At 47.5% G+C, this 19,790-nt stretch overlaps 1 protein-coding gene and 1 pseudogene across 1 annotated transcript in view; both read right to left on the bottom strand.

The window, feature by feature from the left end:
- LOC149453933 (venom factor-like) overlaps positions 1 to 19,790 on the bottom strand; it is a 374,515-nt gene that overhangs the window by 178,938 nt on the left and 175,787 nt on the right. Inside the window, exons 19-21 of the mRNA XM_089687988.1 lie at positions 18,252 to 18,340; positions 8,138 to 8,277; positions 436 to 648 (exon numbers count right to left, since the gene is read on the bottom strand). Of these exons, the coding sequence (XP_089544114.1) occupies positions 436 to 648; positions 8,138 to 8,277; positions 18,252 to 18,340 (442 nt within the window). The remainder of the gene's footprint in view (positions 1 to 435; positions 649 to 8,137; positions 8,278 to 18,251; positions 18,341 to 19,790) is intronic.
- LOC149453934 (U2 spliceosomal RNA) lies at positions 12,137 to 12,251 on the bottom strand (annotated as a pseudogene).

The following is a 19,790-nucleotide window of genomic DNA, read 5'->3' on the forward strand; positions in this document are numbered from 1 at the left end:
ACTCCGCCCCTGATAGTGACTATATTTGGTCAATGATGTCACCCAGGATGCTCTCCGGATTGTTTACAGTTTGGAATGATCCCACGGACAGCTGGAAGGTGTCATTTACTGTGGTAGCCATACTGACACTAAACAAATAATTTCTGGGTGCAGCAACAGGTTGGAGGGGGTCAACTGGCTAAATCTAGCCATTTGGTTTGCCCGTTCCACGAAATGTAAACAGCTTGGGTTCAGGTTGAACCCATGGTGGATACAAACCTGAAGCTCATTGCTAATTACCCCATGTTCCATTTTAAGTTTGAATCAGCCTCCTAGTCCAGGGCAGTTATTTTGTCTGGTAGTTTTATAGCCTAATAAGCTTCCAATGCCCAAGACTTTCATTGGTGATCTCTTATAAAGTGTGTATATAAGGTTGTATCAAACAATTTTACTTACAACGACTTTCAACGATTTCTTGACACCATCCGCCATGAATTCTCCAAAGACTGCCGCCCTCACCTCTATATCAAGCAAGCCAACCTCGAGAGGAACAATGATTATTGGGACTGTATAAGTTGAACTTGCTTTGACAGTGACCTCTTTGGTATACTTTCTTGAAGGTGTGGAAAGACTGCAGAATTTTGGGTTGTAAGTCAGGGTCACTCGCACCTGGAAGATAAATATATGCATGGATAATAATGAGAACAGTGGCTTGGTAATACTGCAGCTGCACACCTGGCCATAATTAGTAGTACTTAAGGTTCATGTACACTGCAGCTGATAGACACACGTTTAGGAGCTGTTCAGCGTTTTTTTTCAGCAGACCCTGAACTCTCCCTAATGTTTTCCTATGTGTCCATGTACACAGTCGTTTTTTTGAACGCAGAAAACTTGCGTTCAGGAGTAGATTTTATCAGTGTTTCAAACGCAAAACGCTTGTAATTGCGTTTATACCGTGTTTGCGTTTGATATTTTTTTTAACTCTTCTATTTCCAGATGCTGTCCAGAGCCTTTTTTCATCATGAAAAATGCTTTCAAAGCGTTTTCTCGGAACTCAAATGGACCTGGTACATCATACTTCGAGATTTTGCATGAAAAAAAAAATATATTAGACACTGCTGCAATAATTTCTGCACAGAAATGAGCCGGAACACATCCAAACACCACAAAAAAAAGACAGCTAATCTCAACACATACTGCTCTCTCTGCTTCTGCTCTCTATATTTCTCTCAAAATGTCTGAAATAGTTAATTTTTTACTGTTTTCCAGTGCATTCTGGGTATTTTGGAAGGTCTTAGGTTATCTTAAAAAAATGCTACTAAACGCAAAGTTCATAAACGCGATATGCAAACGCGGCTAAACAGACGTTTTTTTAATCTGCGTTTTCCAGCACTCAGTTTCCATCGTTCAGAAGTGTCCCGTGTATATGGAGGCTTAAACTGGATTCAGAACATTCAGTGAATGTGTGATAAAAGGTGTCTGTTACTACTAAGTGCTTCTGCTTTCTTCTCAATGCCTGTCTCCTGATCTCCTGCTTGGTCATCAATTATGTTTGTGTGTTGGCTTCTTGGACTTTTGACTTACTTACTCTGTCTATGCTAGCCTCATGCTTTCTTTTGATCTTGTCTCTGCAGATTTTCCCTCTCCTCCTGTCTGATGAAACTGTTGTCAGCAAGACAGGAGTTCCAGTTCAGCGGAAAAATAAAGTCAGCAGTTACAAAATCTGTAGCTGCTGACTTAAAAGACAGCCACTCACCTGTCCCTCGATCCTGCGGTGTCCTCCCCGCAGCCCATTTCACCGGCTGTCCTGTGTTCCTCCCAGAGCAGGCATCTTCAGTGTGGGCACCCGGATGTAACAGAGTAGGGATGAGCGAATTATTCAAAAATTCGGTTCGGCTGATTCGCCGAATTTGCCAAATAAATTCGCTTCGAGCCGAATATATTCGCTGCGAATTTAACTTATAAAAAGGGTGTTTCTAGGCTTCAGAGAGCCTTTATATTAGTGCAGAACACTGTACCTTTAATTTAAATGCCCTTGGAGTCTGCTGGGGAAGAGAAATAATACTGTCAGTCAGTATGACATGCAGATGAGTGCCGTCGATCTTAGAATCACCGCACACTTCACTCATTTGGGCAGTCACGGGGCCAAAACCAGAGTGTGGAGCCACAGTGTGGCGGTGGAGGCAGCAGCAATGGGAGGCCATACAGCACCCTATGACAAAATGGAACCCACCAGCAGTGTGAGGAGACCTGAAAGTGGCACATGGCAGAGTGTGGCGATGGAGACAGCAGCAATGGGAGGCCGTACAGGGACCCATGACACACTCTGGACCTGGCAGCAGCATGAGGAGGCGGTACAGGGGCCCATGACAGATTACGGGCCTGGCAGCAGCATGAGGAGTCGGTACGGGGGCCCATGGCAGATTACAGGCCTGGCAGCAGCATGAGGAGGCGGTACAGGGGCCCACGGCGGACTAAACACGCGCTCCGATGCCACGCTACTGGCCGGGCATGACAGCCTTTCAAGGGCAAATTCAGCTAGTTGGGGCCAAAGGTCAAGTTTCGTTGCCCAGTAGTCAAGGGGATTGTCTACCTCGGTTGGCAGGGTGCTGTCCAAGTAGGCCCAAGCCTGTTGTTTGAGCTCCTGCTCCAGGTCCACCTGATGCTGCTGCTGCTGCGGCTGGTTAGTAGTTTCCTCACTGCGCTGGTGAAGAAAGCTACTCATCATCGACTGCAGACTGAGGCAGCCGCTGCTGGTGGAGCTGCCACTGCTCCTACCACCCCACCCCTCCCCTGCTGCCATGGCAGCGGAACGCGAGCGCACAGGGCCCACAGTGTCTGAGGATGGACGTTGGCGCAGAAAGGCAGAGACCAACTGACTACATAGGTGGTTTTTATAGTACTTTATTTTGGCCTCCCTCTCAGCAGGTGTGAAAAAGGCCACCATTTTTGAACGGTAGCGAGGGTCCAACAAGGTGGACAGCCAAAAGTCATCCCTCTGTCTGATGGTTATTATTCGGCTGTCGCTACGCAAGCAACCGAGCATGCTATGGGCCATTTGTGCCAAGGAATGCGAGGGACTCCCTGCCTCCATCTCCACAGCATACTGCCATGGTGCGTCTGGGTCCTCTGTCTCCTCCTCCTCCTCTACCAGATGCTCCTGCTCCTCCACTCCTGTCCGCTGAGTGGAAAAACCACCCATTTCACTCAATAATTCCTGAGCACCAATGTCCTCCTCTACCTCCTCCTCTTCTTCCTGTCCTGCCCCCACAGGGGTCATGTCGCGTTGAGATCTGTGCGCCACGTCTACCGCACCCTGACCAGCCATTGTTAACAGCATTTGTTCCAGGACGTGTAACAGAGGAATGACGTCGTTCATCCCATAGTCCTGACGACTCACGAATAGCGTGGCCTCCTCAAAGGGCCTGAGCAAGCGGCAGGTGTCACGCATGAGCTGCCAATGGCTGACATCTAAGTTACACAGGGGAGTACCTTTATCCGCTTGTAACATCAGGAAATCGGTGATGGCCTTTCGCTGTTCGTAAAGGCGGTCTAACATATGTAGGGTTGAATTCCACCTTGTTGCAACGTCGCAGATCAGGCGATGCTGTGGAATTCCATTCTGCCGCTGCAGCTCAATGAGGGTGTGCTTTGCGGTGTAGGAATGGCTGAAATGCATGCAAAGTTTACGTGACATTTTAAGGATGTCTTGCAGTGGGATGGTGGATTTTAGGAACCGCTTGACAACCAGATTGAACACGTGAGCCATGCATGGCGCATGGCACAACCTTCCTTGACGCAGAGCAGACACCATGTTCTTTCCGTTGTCGGTCAACATGGTTCCGATTTTCAGTTTGCGCGGAGACAGCCATCTGTCGATTTCTCTGTTCATTACACTCAGAAGTTCCTCCCCTGTGTGACTACGTTCGCCAAGGCATACCAGGTGCAGCACAGCGTGACACCGTTGCGCCCTGCACATGTGATATGCCGGTGAGGTAATGGGACTTGGCACGGGGGTGGTGGCTGAGGACACGGCGGAAGAAGAGGTGGTAGAGGCGGACATCTTTGCTGGACCAAGGACGTGCAAACGTGGAGGCAAAAGCGGCGTGACCTGTCCAAGTTGCTGGTGCGGCTGTGCCGGCACCACGTTCACCCAGTGGGCCGTAAATGACATGTACTGTCCCTGACCGTAGTTACAGCTCCACACGTCGGCGCTGCCGTGCACTTTGGCAGAGACCGACATGCTCAAAGACTGGCCCACCATCTCTTCTACATGTGAATGCAGGGCTGGCACTGCCTTTTTGGCGAAGAAATGCCGGCTTGGCACTCTCCACCGCGGCTCGGCACAAGCCATCATTTCTCGGAAAGGTGCTGAGTCCACCACTTGGAAAGGGAGGGACTGCAGCACCAGCAACTTGAACAGGAGGACGTTCAGCTTCTGCACCGTCGGGTGCGTGCTCGCAAACTGTTGTCTCTTGGAAACGGATTCCAAGAAAGACTGCTGACGGAATCCGTGAAGAGGAGTAGCAGGAGAAGGAGCATCTGAACGGGCGGAAGATGCCAACGAGCGACAACTCCCCTCAGCAGAGGTGTTGGAGCCTTGACTGGCTGATAGAGGGCGATTGACGTCAGGTGACGGAGCAAGTAACGGAGCGGGTGATGGAGCGGGGGCTGGGGCAGGCAGAACCGCCGTATCTTTATCACGGTTTTCCCAGGCCACCGAATGGCAACGCTGCATATGCTGACGCAACGCTGTAGTCCCAACATTGGCCCCCTGGCCACGCTTGACTTTCTGGCCACATAGTCGACATACGGCTACGTTTACTTCCTCGGGCGGCTTGACGAAAAATTGCCACACCGCCGAGTAGGAAACTTTGCCCCCGCTACTCCTCACTGGCTGACTGCTACTTCCTCCGTGCACACCGGCACCACTACTGGCCGTGGTGGTAGGCTGCAGTGGAGCTGGTGCTCTACTCCGTGGCCGTTTGGCTCCACTGACACTGCTGCGACCCTGCTGCCTCCTGGGCAACCCACCGACTGTTTTGCTCGCTGGCAAGCTGGCACCCTTTTCTCCTGATGATGCGGAAGCAATAGCCTGATGACGACGAGGCTGCCAAGTGCAATCAGCCTCATCATCATCAATTAGGGTCTCCGCGTCACTACTAGCCCCCTCAGCTGCGTGTGGGTCAGGAGACAGACCTGTCTCTAGACCGGCTACCGAGCCACTCTCCTCGCCAGTACTTCTTCGCCTGGCTGCTGTAGAGGCGGATGTCTCCCCCCCGTTCCTGACCGCCCTCTGTTAGCTCTTCCTCACTGTACAGTGGGGCTGAGCCCACAGCATGCGATACTTCGCTTGGTGAGGGAACACCAAAGGACAGGGGCAGGTCGAGGACACGTGATTTCAGTGGGCTTGCTCCCGGGCCATGCCAACTAACGGTTGTGTCTGACGTACCCACCGACCGTTGGCTGTAGGTGTCAGAGGTGACCTGGGAAGAGGAAGACGACCGAGTCAACCAATCAATGACGGCAGGGTTGTCGGTGGAGACACGACCGCTGGATGACACCGGGAGCACTGGCCTCTGGCTGCGACTAGTGCTGCCTCGACCCCTTCCTCTGCTGCCACATCTGCTCGCTCCTGAAACATTGCCTCCTCTGCCACTCCTCTGCGTGTTGTCTGACATACTCTTTAATTCAATAAGCACCCCAAAAATAAAACCGGATTTAACTCTTTGAACGTACAATAGTGGTTGTGAAGCAGAAAGTCAGTTTATTTAGCACAATCGGTCAATTGCAGCTTGCCGTTGGCTGTAAACTGTACGTTTATGTCACTGGAATGCACTAATCACCCAAAAAATATTACCGCCACCCGGCGTGTATATGGATTTAACTCTTTGAACGTACAATAGTGGTTGTGAAGCAGAAAGTCAGTTTATTTAGCACAATCGGTCAATTGCAGCTTGCCGTTGGCTGGAAACTGTACGTTTATGTCACTGGAATGCACTAATCACCCAAAAAATATTACCGCCACCCGGCGTGTATATGGATTTAACTCTTTGAACGTACAATAGTGGTTGTGAAGCAGAAAGTCAGTTTATTTTGCACAATCGGCAAACTGCAGCACCAACTGTGCACGACAGCCACCAAAAAAAAAAAAGGGTGTATGTCACTTTAAATTTTCGATTCTTTGATAGCTGTGGCCCTAAGTAACGATTCTGTGTCCCTGAGTAACGATTCTGTGTCCCTGAGTAACGATTCTGTGTCCCTGAGTAACGATTCTGTGGCCCTAAAGTCTGTCCCTTAATACACACAGGTCTGTCTCTCTTGAATGACCGGAGGCTAATGGAGAATTCTAAGATGGCCGCGATTTATAGCTCCACCATTACACAGTGCTGGCTGGCTGCTGATTGGCTAATGCGATCACATGTCATGAATGCATTATGGGTCAGCGCGCCTTGTCTGCGCGCCTTCCCAGAGATCCCCGCCCCATCTTCTCTGTCCATTTTCTCCGTCGCCACATATGTCGCCGCCATTTTTGGGAAAATTCGATTCGTGTATCCGAAGTTTGCTAATCTTCGGATTCGTTGCGAATAGAATTTTTCCAAATCTTCGGAACGAATTCCACTTCGTCATGTTCGATTCGCTCATCTCTATAACAAAGCTGCCCTTTGTGAATGGTTCCATAGTCTTCTGGGATCTGTCACCTGTCCCAGAAGACTATAGGGAGGGAGGGGGGAGGACAACTTTCACTGGACACTGATAGAAGTCACAAGACTGCTATATAATGCTGATGAGAAAAGGTATTTAGAAGTTTATATTTATTACAATAATTGCATTTCCATGTTCTGTGTACTGTGGGAGACCAGATATAGTGAATGCAGGGTCCTGGGAGACCAGATATAGTGAATACAGGGTCCGGGGAGACCAGATATAGTGAATGCAGGGTCCGGGGAGACCAGATATAGTGAATGCAGGGTCCGGGGAGACCAGATATAGTGAATGCAGGGTCCTGGCGAGACCAGATATAGTGAATGCAGGGTCCTGGCGAGACCAGATATAGTGAATGCAGGGTCCTGGCGAGACCAGATATAGTGAATGCAGGGTCCTGGCGAGACCAGATATAGTGAATGCAGGGTCCTGGCGAGACCAGATATAGTGAATGCAGGGTCCTGGCGAGACCAGATATAGTGAATGCAGGGTCCTGGTGAGACCAGATATAGTGAATGCAGGGTCCGGGGAGACCAGATATAGTGAATGCAGGGTCCGGGGAGACCAGATATAGTGAATGCAGAGTCCTGGGGAGACCAGATATAGTGAATGCAGGGTCCGGGGAGACCAGATATAGTGAATGCAGGGTCCAGGGAGACCAGATATAGTGAATGCAGGGTCTGGGGAGACCGGATATAGTGAATGCAGGGTCCGGGGAGAGCAGATATAGTGAATGCAGGGTCCTGGGAGACTAGATATAGTGAATGCAGGGTCTGGGGAGACCGGATATAGTGAATGCAGGGTCCGGGGAGAGCAGATATAGTGAATGCAGGGTCCGGGGAGACCAGATATAGTGAATGCAGAGTCCTGGGGAGACCAGATATAGTGAATGCAGGGTCCGGGGAGACCAGATATAGTGAATGCAGGGTCCAGGGAGACCAGATATAGTGAATGCAGGGTCTGGGGAGACCGGATATAGTGAATGCAGGGTCCGGGGAGAGCAGATATAGTGAATGCAGGGTCCTGGGAGACCAGATATAGTGAATGCAGGGTCTGGGGAGACCGGATATAGTGAATGCAGGGTCCGGGGAGAGCAGATATAGTGAATGCAGGGTCCTGGGAGACCAAATATAGTGAATGCAGGGTCCGAGGTTTAGTAACACTTTAAGTGAAGGGAATCCGCTCTAAAAGTGCCCCAAATTGCAGTAAAAACCTGACAGTGGCTCTAATCCTTTTCCACTTTTCCAAAAGTTGTAAAAAGTTTTGGCTGGATGTACACTTTAAATGGAAAGTCAGCCAACATATATAAAGATAGCTATGTACGGTTTATTTAATATTGTTGCTTACTTCTGATGTAAAATCTAATGTAAGATGCTTGTGAAGATTTCACTTGAATGTATTTATCCCTACATTATTTTTAAGCTAAACAGGATTTCCATAATTTTTCAATTACCTTGAGATCTTTCTTTTTGTAGTTGTAGAGGACAGCCCGAACTCCGACCTGTTCATTCCTCACTACTGAATAAGGCAGTCTCAGGTCAACATAGAAACTCTTGTAAGCCCGGATCTCCAATGGCTTGGCCACACAGATGCCTATTCATAGATAAAAGATGAAGATTAGAGAAAAATGTGTACATACGGTTGCTGTGTCTCAAATAGACATCCATAGGACTGCCTGCATAGGGATGCATGGGACACTGTGCATCCCTATGCAGGCAAAAACTGTCCTTTGTACAGGCGTATGCTTAAGTATGCCCATGTGAACAAGGCATTAACCCTTAAAAAGTCAACATTTAGCTCCATCAATGCCTCATCTGGAATATGCAGTTCAGTTTTGGGCACCAATTCACAAAAAGAACATTGGGGAACTGGAGAAAGTACAGAGAAGGGCAACCAAACTGATAAGAGGCATGGAGGAGATCAGCTATGAGGAAAGGTTAGAGGAACTGAATGTATTCTCTCTTGAGAAGAGGAGATTAAGGGGGGATATGATCAACATGTATAATACATAAGGGGGGAAATGATCACCATGTATAATACATAAGGGGGATATGATCTCCATGTATAATACATAAGGGGGGATATGATCTCCATGTATAATACATAAGGGGGGATATGATCTCCATGTATAATACATAAGGGGGGATATGATCTCCATGTATAATACATAAGGGGGGACATGATCTCCATGTATAATACATAAGGGGGGGATATGATCTCCATGTATAATACATAAGGGGGGGATATGATCTCCATGTATAATACATAAGGGGGGATATGATCTCCATGTATAATACATAAGGGGGGATATGATCTCCATGTATAATACATAAGGGGGGATATGATCACCATGTATAATACATAAGGGGGATATGATCTCCATGTATAAATACATCAGTGGTTCATATAGTGAACTCGGTGTAGAGCTATTCCCCCTGAGGTTATCACAGAGGACAAGGGGGCACTCTTTATGTCTGGAGGAAAATAAATTTAATCTCCAAACACGGAAAGGTTTCTTCACAGTAAGAGCTGTGAAAATGTGGAATAGACTCCCTCAAGAGTTGGTTCTGGCCAGCTCAGTGGATTGCTTCAAAAAAGTCCTGGATTCTTTCTAGATATACAGAATATAACTGGATATAACATTTATAGGTAAAGTTGATCCAGGGAATATCTGATTGCCTCTCGGGGGATCAGGAAGGAATTTTTTCCCAGCAGAAGCAAATTGGATTATGCTTTGCTGGGTTTTTTGCCTTCCTCTGGATCAACTTTGGGTACGGGATTATAACTTTTTTTTCTTATGGTTGAACTGGATGGACTTTTGTCTTTATTCAGCCAGACTAACTATGTAACTATGTAGTATACTGTTGAGAATATAAGGAATGTCAAAGAAGGAATTTTCAGAAAAAATGTGCCAACTTTAAAGAAGGGCTTTGCATAGTTGAACCAAGAATTTCCAGAAGACTAGTATGTGATTCAGACAACTCTACCACAGAGTCTTACTACTTCTGTTGAGTTCTATGATGTATAAAGTGGGAGCTTTCATCTTAACCTTGAAGACCACTGACACTAAGTCACAATAAGGATTCCTCAACTCGCAGCTACCTAAGACAGGAGAATCAGTTTTAGGTGGACTGACTCTTAAATCTCAGCTGTATTCCCCTATCAACTGCATCAGCAGAAAGATATACTGTAGGAACTCATGCCATACAAGGCATCACGGTGCTGCGATCTGTTCCACTTATATATTGTTTTATCTGTGTTATATTGAACTGAATCATTTTGCCTTTGTTTGATGTATGCTGACATTTAATGGCAATTTTTGCCACATCTATGTGATTTGGTTTCTCACCCTGTCCTGCCCTCCTGTTTACTGTCAGTTAATTCAGTCCTAACTAGATCCTCCCTGTTTTTTTATTATTATTATTATACAGTATTTATATAGCGCCAAAGGGTTTGCTCAGCGCTGTACAATAGCAAGGGGGACAGAACATGAGACAAGACAGTAACAATACACTACACGAGGGGTTCGAGGGCCATGCTCTTTCGAGCTTACAATCTAGGAGGTAGGGGATGGTGGCACAGGAGGAAGTGGCTGTGGGGGATGGAGTGGTGGGAGGAGTGGAGGAGGTCAGTTGTTAGGTGAGGGTGGGGTAAGCTTCCCTGAAGAGGTGGGTTTTCAGGGTGCACCTGAAGGTGAGGAGGGTAGGTGACAGTCTGATGGATTGGGGTAGGGAGTTCCAGAGGATGGGGGAAGACCTGGAGAAGTCCTGCAATTGGGCATGGGAGGAGGAGACCAGGGAGCTAGAGAGTAGGAGGTCCTGTGAGGAGTGAAGGGCACGGGTAGGGTGGTATTTGGGTATCAGGTCAGTTAGGTAGTTTGGGGCGGCGTTGTGAATGGCTTTGTAGGTCAGAGTCAGCAGTTTGACTTTGATGCGCTGGGCAATCGGGAGCCAGTGAAGGGATTGGCAGAGGGGGGTGGCGGATGTGGAGCGGTTGGTGAGGTGGATGGTCTCGCCGCTGAGTTCAGGATCGACTGGAGTGGGGATAGCGTTTGTTTGGGTAGGCCAGTGAGAAGGGAGTTGCAGTAGTCCAGGCGTGAGATGATGAGGGAGTGTACGAGTTGTTTAGTAGTGTCTGGGGTGAGGAATGTACGTATCCTGGAGATGTTGCAGAGTTGGAGCCTGCAAGACCTTGATAGTAATTGGACGTGAGGTTAGAAGGAAAGGTTTGAGTCCAGGGTGACACCCAGGACTTCGGCATGTGGGGTGGGAGTGATGGTGGCGTTGTTAGTAGTGATGGAGAGGATGTGGGGGGGGCGCGGACAGGGGGGGGAAGACCAGGAGCTCGGTTTTGGACAGGTTTAATTTGAGGAAATGGAGCGACGTCCAGTCTGATATCGTTCAGGAGGTGGGTGATGTGGGCGGAGAGTGAGGGGGTGAGGTGGGGGGTGGAGAGGTAAATTTGTATGTCGTCGGCATAGAGGTGGTAATTGAAGCCATGGGAGTGTATTAGTTTGCCAAGGGAGGAGGTGTAGATGGAGAAGAGGAGGGGTCCGAGGACAGAGTCTTGGGGGACTCAGACAGAGGGGGAGGTGGCAGTTTTTTAAGTCCGCAAACGTGCAGCTATAACGAAAAAACCCGTAAGTGTTCACAAAAAAGTGCAAGTGCAAAACACCACACAAAAAGTGCACTTAAGGGTGTGCTTTTGTCCTACCCCCGAAGGGGTTGAACCGTTACCCTGATCCCCCGGGGCACGAAGCTCCTGACAGGGACAAGGTTCCCATTTGGTCCTCCTGGCCAAAAGGCCTGGTGGACCACCGTTCCTTATGTCCAGCCGAAGCCGGACATCCAGTACTAGGTCAGGGGGTTCTCCCGAAGAGAAAACCCCCTAGGGACAGGGGAGGAAGGAACCGTATGGCCACACATCCTCCCCCTAGACGTCAGGGTAGGCCCGAGGACCCACACCCTCCATCCTGTGAGAAAAACACACACAAAAGTAAAAGGTGACAAACGTGGGGTGAGGAAAAATAAATAAATAAATAATTAAATAAATCTATAAAAATAATAAAAAGTGTCGTGCCCAAATTGTGCACTGACCAGACCCTGAGGCCTGTAGCAAAAAAATTGCCCAGAACTTGACCAAAAGGCCCGGTCCTAGAGGCGCAGTGCAAAAAGTGTTAAACTCGGTGACCATGTGCTCATTCACAACATGGGGTCCCACACCCAAGTGTTACTCAGAGCACCCCTGAGGCGACTACTCAGGGGGCACCTAGTTTGCGGACTCTCTGCCTTCCCAGCCCCAGGCCAGACCAAGGTAGACCGTCCAAATCAGGAGGCAACTGGGTCCTTCAGACGTTCCAAAGGAGAATTACTCCCGAGGCCCCAGAACGAATCATGGCGCTCCCCGGTTTCTGTCCTCCCCGTAATAGCCATCCAGACCCCCATCATTCCAGTGAGGGTACTGTACAACAACCATCCCCGTAAACTAGAATGGTCGGTAGCACCCCCACTGGACACTGATAAGAACAGATACTACACTTGATCTTAGCCAAAAGGCCGAGAAGGGGGAGGTGGCAGTGTTATAGGTGACGCTGAAGGAGCGTTGGGATAGGTAGGAGGAGAACCAGGAGAGAGCAGTGTCCCTGAGGCCAAGGGAGTGCAATTTAGTGAGGAGAGGGTGGTCTGTAAGCCGTGTACCGGGGTGGGCTCCCCAGGATACAGTGAAGTCACGAACGAGGAAAGCAACCCCAACACCAGCTTTTGTCACAACAGAATTTTACTTAGGCAAATAAACACAATCACAAATGCTGGGAACATACAATAAATTTACATACACTCAGCCCAAAGGCTGAGACCCTTGTGCTGCACAGCACGGCGCCTTCTGATGGATGAAGGTAGAAAGTGTAGTAATTTACCTACTGGTGGGCACAACTAAGCTGCCACACCTTACCTGTTATTACCCTAAAAGAGCAGGAATCAGTGTATGGGTGTATGGTATAGGCTAGCCTGCGGTGCAGCACAACAGCATACAATCTTACACAAATCTACAGTATTCCCCCTCCCATAACTGGTACTGTAGCACGTGCCTGAGTATTCCTTCTGAGCAAAACGCCAGTTTGGCTTGAGTTTGTGGGATGTTATCAGCTCTCCAATGTGAAATGTCACTTTAAGTTGTGGAGTCCTTCCAATGATCAGTAACACCACTTGTGACCTGACACAAACAGAGACCTTAACTAACTATAGGACTGTCTCAGTCTCACTGAAATGAGGTGCGTGCACGATCTTACCGACCCGGGTCTGCTTCGCATCCGCTGGTGACTCCGAACAGAACAATGTCTCTCCACCGAGCATGCAACACTATCAGCAATGTATGTTGCCTTGCTCCTCTGTCCTCATCAGCCTCCCGGACGGTCTGGGCATTCAGCTTCCGATAATCCACTCAGAAACGGAGACTCCCATCTTTCTGCCGCACCAAGACTACTGGAGCAGCCCAAGGACTTTGACTCTCCTGGATCACCTGGTTTTCCAACATGCTGGCCACCATATCCTTCACCTCCTGGTACATTTTAGGCGGAATTTGCCGGTAAAGTTCCCTGATCGGTGCAGCATTGCCGGTGGGGATTTCGTGTTCGATGGTGGAGGCACACTCAAAATCCTCATGTCTCGAGAAGGCCTCCTGAAATTCCCAAAGGGTGTCTTCCAGCAACTTCTGTTGTCCTGGAGTCAGGATATTACAGTTCACCCCCATCTGGGCCATGATCACTCGACCATTCCACTTTGCTGTCGGGGTCTCCCTTTGATGGATCTCTACAGCATAGGTCCAGGCTGATCTCCTATCTGGCCGTAGCGTGAAACTCCTCTGTCGAGGAATATCCCCTTCAGACACAAACTTCGGCCAGCAATGTTTTCCCAGGGATGGTTAACTCACAGTCTTCGACGTTGAGGCAGCGTACAGGCACACATCCATCCTTCACGATAGCGAGGGCCCGGGCTACCAGTGGATGAGTCTGCGTTTCTTCTTGGTAAGCGGACTCGATCAGGACCTCCAGTCCATTAAGTTGTCGTCCAGCCCCAACCGGCAGCATCAATATTCGCTCTTGTCGAGGTGGGATCTTCACCGGGGTCCTCCGCGGCACCCTCACGTGTCCAATGGGTCAACCGGACATGTCGCCCTTTCGCAGACTACAGCTCCTCACCATCTGCTGTAGTACCTTCTGGGTTGGCCGGTGTGTGGTGGCCCGTTGCCAATACCTTGGCCCTTCTTTGACATAAAGTTGGTGGTCTAGGTCTCTCAGCACGTTCATACCTAGTGTCATGTCCATCCCTCTCCAGGATGAATGATCCACCAGCACGACCCCCTTCTTGCCAACATCTTGCCCACACAGCCGGACCCGCATTCAGACTATTCCTCGGACGTCCATCTCTCTGTTATTGGCAGCCGTCAGCTTGATGACACTCCCGTCTTCCGGCTCCATCATATGTCCAAAGTGTCTTTCAAAGAACTCCAGAGGCATAAGGGTGCACTCCGACCCTGTATCAACTAGGCAGTGTACCTTCTAGCCCTCCAACTCAGCTTCCATAATGGGGCTGCTGGCATACAGGTCGTGTTCTTCATGCTTAGGGCTTAGCTTCTGGTGTACCGCCACAGGACGCCCAGCTACTGCGGCGGTCGGAAGTTTAACTACGGCTCGGAGTACATATGTTCTGGGCACTCTCTGGCCATATGGCCATACTGTCGACAAGCCCAACAGAGGGGTCCCCTTTTGACGTGTCCCCAAAGCTGAGTTATCCTGAGTTGAGTGGTGCGCGGTGCTGAGGTCATTTCCGGAGACCAGGGAGATTCTGTCTTCATCTGGGATACTTCCAGCTGAAGTTCTCTTAATTCTGTCCGCAGGGCCAGAACCACATCCTTTAAGGATTCTGAGTCTTCAGATGCAGACTGACCTCTTGTAGCATGGGTACTACACACTATTCTCGCCGCCACAGGTATGCACTCTTCCTCTCTCCACGGCAGCTAAGCAGATGCTGTAGAATGTCATGTTGGGCCCCGTTCGGGCCATCTCTTGCAATTTGTCCTGTAAGAACTTGTTGGAGAGCCCCACTATGAACTGGTCTCATAGTAGCCGGTCCACCTCCCGGAAAGCTGCAATGGCCTCTGGATCTCACTGCTGTATTTCATTTAGCATCTCCTGGAGGGCATTGGAGTACTGCATCAGGGTCTCACCCTCTTGCTGTGGTCGACTGAAGAAATGGTTTCGCAGCTGCACTACTTTAGCACGCCCCCCTTGGGTTCTCTCCAGCAGGGAGAATATTTTCTCTAGGGTGTCGCTCTCAGATTCTGGCCTTACCATCACTGTCCGTCTGACGTCACCCTCTAGAGCCCCCAATGCAACCTCTGCCCGCAGCTCAGACGTCAGGTTACACATCCTAACCGCACTTCGCACTCTTTCAGTCCAGTCCTGCAACGTCATATTTTTACTGTCAAATTTTGGCAGGTGACTCAACAGCCCCCCCACGGGAATGTACCCTACTGGTACGGGCAGGGCGGGGGCAAGCTGTGTCAGCAGTGTTGGGGAAACTTGGACTTGCACCGGCGCACCCTGACCTGGGTCCTGGACCGGTGCCACTGGCGCCGGGGGAAGATCTCCCGCCGCATTCCCGTCCATAACGGTCACTGTATCTTGCTGACTACGCCAAGTTGTAAGCCGTGTACCGGGGTGGGCTCCCTAGGATACAGTGAAGTCACAAAACGAAGAAAGCAAACCCAACACCAGCTTTTGCCACAACAGAATTTTACTTAGAGGTGGCAAATAAACACAACCCCAAATGCTGGGAACATACAACAAATTTACATACTCCCAGCCCAAAGGCTGAGACCCTTGTGCTGCACAGCACGGCACCTTATGATGGATGAAGGTAGAAAGTGTAGTAATATACCTACTGGCGGGCACAACTAAGCTGCCACACCTTACCTTTTATTACCCTAAAAGAGCAGGAATCAGTGTATGGGTGTATAGTATGGGCTAGCCTGCGGTGCAGCACAACAGCTTACAATCTTACACAAATCTACAGTATTCCCCCTCCCATAACTGGTCCTGTAGCACGTGCCTGAGTATTCCTTCTGAGCAAAACGCCAGTCTGGCTTGACTTCGTAGGATTTTATCAGCTCTCCAATGTGAAATGTCACTTTAAGTTGTGGAGTCCTTCCAATGATCAGTAACAACACTTGTGGCGTGACACAAACAGAGACCCTAACTAACTATAGGCCTGTCTCAGTCTTATAGGCGCCAACACTGAAATGAGGTGCGGACACGATATTACCGACCCGGGTCTGCTTTTCATCCGCTGGTGACGCCGAACAGAACAATGTCTCTCCACCGAGCATGCAACACTATCAGCAATGTATGTTGCCTTGCTCCTCTGTCCTCATCAGCCTCCCAGCAGCAAATCCTCCCCTCTTTGAACAGGATTAGCGTCTTGAACACCATCAGCTTCACTCAATGGGATTTCTGATTACGGAGTGCTTTCTCTACAGCTGGATGGCAACGGATTATCCCATCACTCGGCCTTCTTCTCTCTCTCTCCAGTATGGCTTCCCTTTTCTCTTCTTGTTCACTTCTTGAGTAAACCCCACCCCTTATTGAATACAGAAATCTCTATGCAGTCTGAAGCTGTGTTAAAACAGTGACATCTTGTGGCTAAACTGTAGCATGTCAGTGTTCAAACAATGAAAGCTGTTTCCCCATCTCACAGGTTGACTGTGTCAAAGGCCGCAGAGAGGTCAAGGAGCAGGAGGACTGAGTAATGTCCATTAGCTTTGGCGGTTAGCAGGTCATTGGTGATTTTTGAGTAGGGCGGTTTCGGTGGCGTGTAGGGGACGGAAGCCAGACTGTAGGGGATCAAGGAGGTTGTTATCAGTGAGATGGGCACTTAGGGGATTGTAGGCCAGGTGTTCAAGGAGCTTGGAAGTGAATGGTAGCAGGGAGATGGGTCTAAGGTTGTTTAGGTCAGTGGGGTCAAGGGAGGGTTTTTTGAGTATGGGGGTTGTTAAATATCGTGACACTTCTATTATTTAAGTGTCTGTCTTTTAGGCGTTTGAGGCAAATTGTTCTAGTGCCAGGCTGATTTAAAACAGTGTGACTTTTATTTAATTCACACTTGGCATCAAAAATGAATACAAAAGATAAAATAAAATACAGAGTAAAATATAACAAAGGTTGTAGATTATGGAAAAAGAAATAAGCTTTGGAGAAATGTCTAATCTCTTGCCTGTTCTATGACAAGTGTTTCAGTCTTGGCAAGGAAGACAACAGGTGTATCAAAGCTTTGCAGGCTTTCAGAAAACAAAAATGTCAGTGCATGTCAGCTGTATAATGTCTTGATGTATGAGTGTGAGTGAGTGTATGTATCTCTCTATCTCTAAGGCACATCTTATATATATTTTACCAGACCAACCCACTAAACAGTTATTTCCTAATTCAGTGTGAGCTAAATGAGTAAACCCTTTTTTGTACTTCTTCTAAACTTATACTCTTAGTGTCCATATATGTAAACCTTCTAAACTTATATTCTTAGTGTGACGTTATCTTCAAACCTCTTAGACGACAGAAATACATGATACATGATATACAATAGCTTCACATATCTTTAGAAAGAGACAATGTTCACATAAATGCATATAACCAACAATAATTGATACTAAACTTATTACACACTATTCCTAACTAATAAATTGATTATATGAAATAATTATTCAACTAACTATATTATAGATTAGACATGATTTTCTTTATAAAAGACATATCCTCTCTTTGTTTTACTGCATACCAGTATCTTTTTACATTCCGATTGCTATTCTTAAGACTAAGCTTATGACCTGCTGACCTCTTAGACATGAATATACCATGGTTCATCTTTAACACCTGTTTTCAAAGCCATCATACACACGCAAAGTTAAAAATGTACTAGCTAAATGACTTTAGTTGTCATTTTAGAGGAGACACTGATATGAAAAGATACAGATGTCTGTTTTATGCTAAATTAATTTCTACAGGGGTGATGTGCACGTGCTTTAGAGGGGAGGGGAAAGTGCCAGTGTTTTTCTGTGTTCCCTCAATCAGTGTTAGTTCTTCCCAGAGACAAGGTTTAGAAAAGTCCTTGTCTTTAAAAGACTGGAAAAACATAATCTGTGCTGCAATTATCTAAAGTAAATTTGCACTGGATTCTGTACCAGAGTTAAAGAGTTAAGCTGTCTGTGGATTGTGGCAAGTCTGCAGGTGACCATACTGTCTGGACAGCCTTGGTCTATAGAGTTATGTCAATGCATGAAGTGTCATTTGAAATAGAACAAGCTGAATGGTGCTCTGTGTGACAACAAACTTGACTTTTGTATACATCAGGTCCTTTATCATAATTGATTTTTCTTTTATAAACCTTAATTTGTGCAATACACAATGTGGCCATGATCAGCCTAGTTTAATAGCTCTTTTCTATGAGTGGTACAGTATACGCAATACAAGAACAGAAATAGGGTACATCACACTTGTCAAATCTGGAAGTATCTATTACCTTTAGTTTTTGATAAGCTCACAGCCAGCACCTCCCATGTGGTGATTGAGTCTTGTAGATCTTTATTCTTCACCTGCTGCGTGGAGACACTGATGAAAGATGAACATGTTAAAGGACAACGATTCATTTTGATTTATTGTTACAAAGTTTACACAATGTATACACTTCAGCCCTTCCTATTTAACCTGATACTAAACCCAGGATCCTGCATTCACTATATCCGGTCTCCACGGACCCTGCATTCACTATATCTGGTCTCCCCCGGACCCTGCCTTCACTATATCTGGTCTCCCAGGACCCTGCATTCACTATATCTGGTCTCCCTGGACCCTGCATTCACTATATCCGGTCTCCCAGGACCCTGCAATCACTATATCTGGTCTCCCCGGACCCTGCATTCACTATATTTGGTCTCCCCAGGACCCTGCATTCACTATATCCGGTCTCCCCGGACCCTGCATTCACTATATCCGGTCTCCCCGGACCCTGCATTCACTATATCTGGTCTCCCCGGACCCTGCATTCACTATATCTGGTCTCCCCGGACCCTGCATTCACTATATCTAAACAATAAAGCAAAAACAAGCCACCAAAAATGACACGAATTACTGGTGTCATTAACATATCTCCGACTCACTTGTATAAGTGTGGATACATAAACCCAAAAACAACATACTAAGCAATATGGTAGTGTGACAAGAACACCCCTACCTGAAAAAGAAGGTTTCTAGATGATCCACGCGGAGTAATATGAATTCAAAAGAATTTTAACAATACTTTATTTGATCACATAGATCATAGGGAGGTTAAACATGAGCACGGTGTACATGTGAAAAAAATAAAATCATGTTAAAAAACACTTAGCGTCTTCAATTTAGGGTCATCTTAGCCAATAGAGCACCATATAAGGCAGAGTTGTGTAATGATGAGATAGTTATCCTGGGTTTCCGTAGGTTTCCCGCTTTATATTTGAGTAGACCATGTATTCAGTAGGTGTGTTCCCAATATATGTCAGGGACCTCCTGGAATGTAAAAGCTGGAACACAAAAATACATAGTGTATGTATAGAAATATGGAAACCAAATCACATCCAAAATTCACCAGGCCTCCCTCCACAGTAGTCAATGGATACTACTATTACCTTCTCAATAGTGAGACTATCATACCCGCTTCTCAAGTGTAGGGACTTCCTGGATAGCCACCCCAAATAAAACAAGGTCCACAGTACCAAATGATTCTGAGGATATATATAGAAAAAAATTATTAAATATATAGATTATGGGCATCAAGTGACCCCGAAAACAAAACACACACAAAATGTGGATATATTACCATCAATAAAGATCAAGAAGACTCCTGTCGACTTGAAATAGGATCAGGTCCTTGATGCTTTTTCAAAGATGCATATGGGGGTGAGGAGCCAGGTATACACAGTGCGTGGATTTCAAACACATATAGTGTGTATGTAGCATATAGCAGGCCGTAGATACCTGAGTTTAATATACCCAATCAAGGGTTTCCAAAAATTGCTCAATTAGA

The sequence above is a fragment of the Staurois parvus genome, unplaced genomic scaffold (genome assembly GCF_062004578.1).
Source record: "Staurois parvus isolate SC_StPar_1 unplaced genomic scaffold, SC_StPar_1.0 ptg000444l, whole genome shotgun sequence".
In the NCBI taxonomy this organism is placed as follows: domain Eukaryota; kingdom Metazoa; phylum Chordata; class Amphibia; order Anura; family Ranidae; genus Staurois; species Staurois parvus.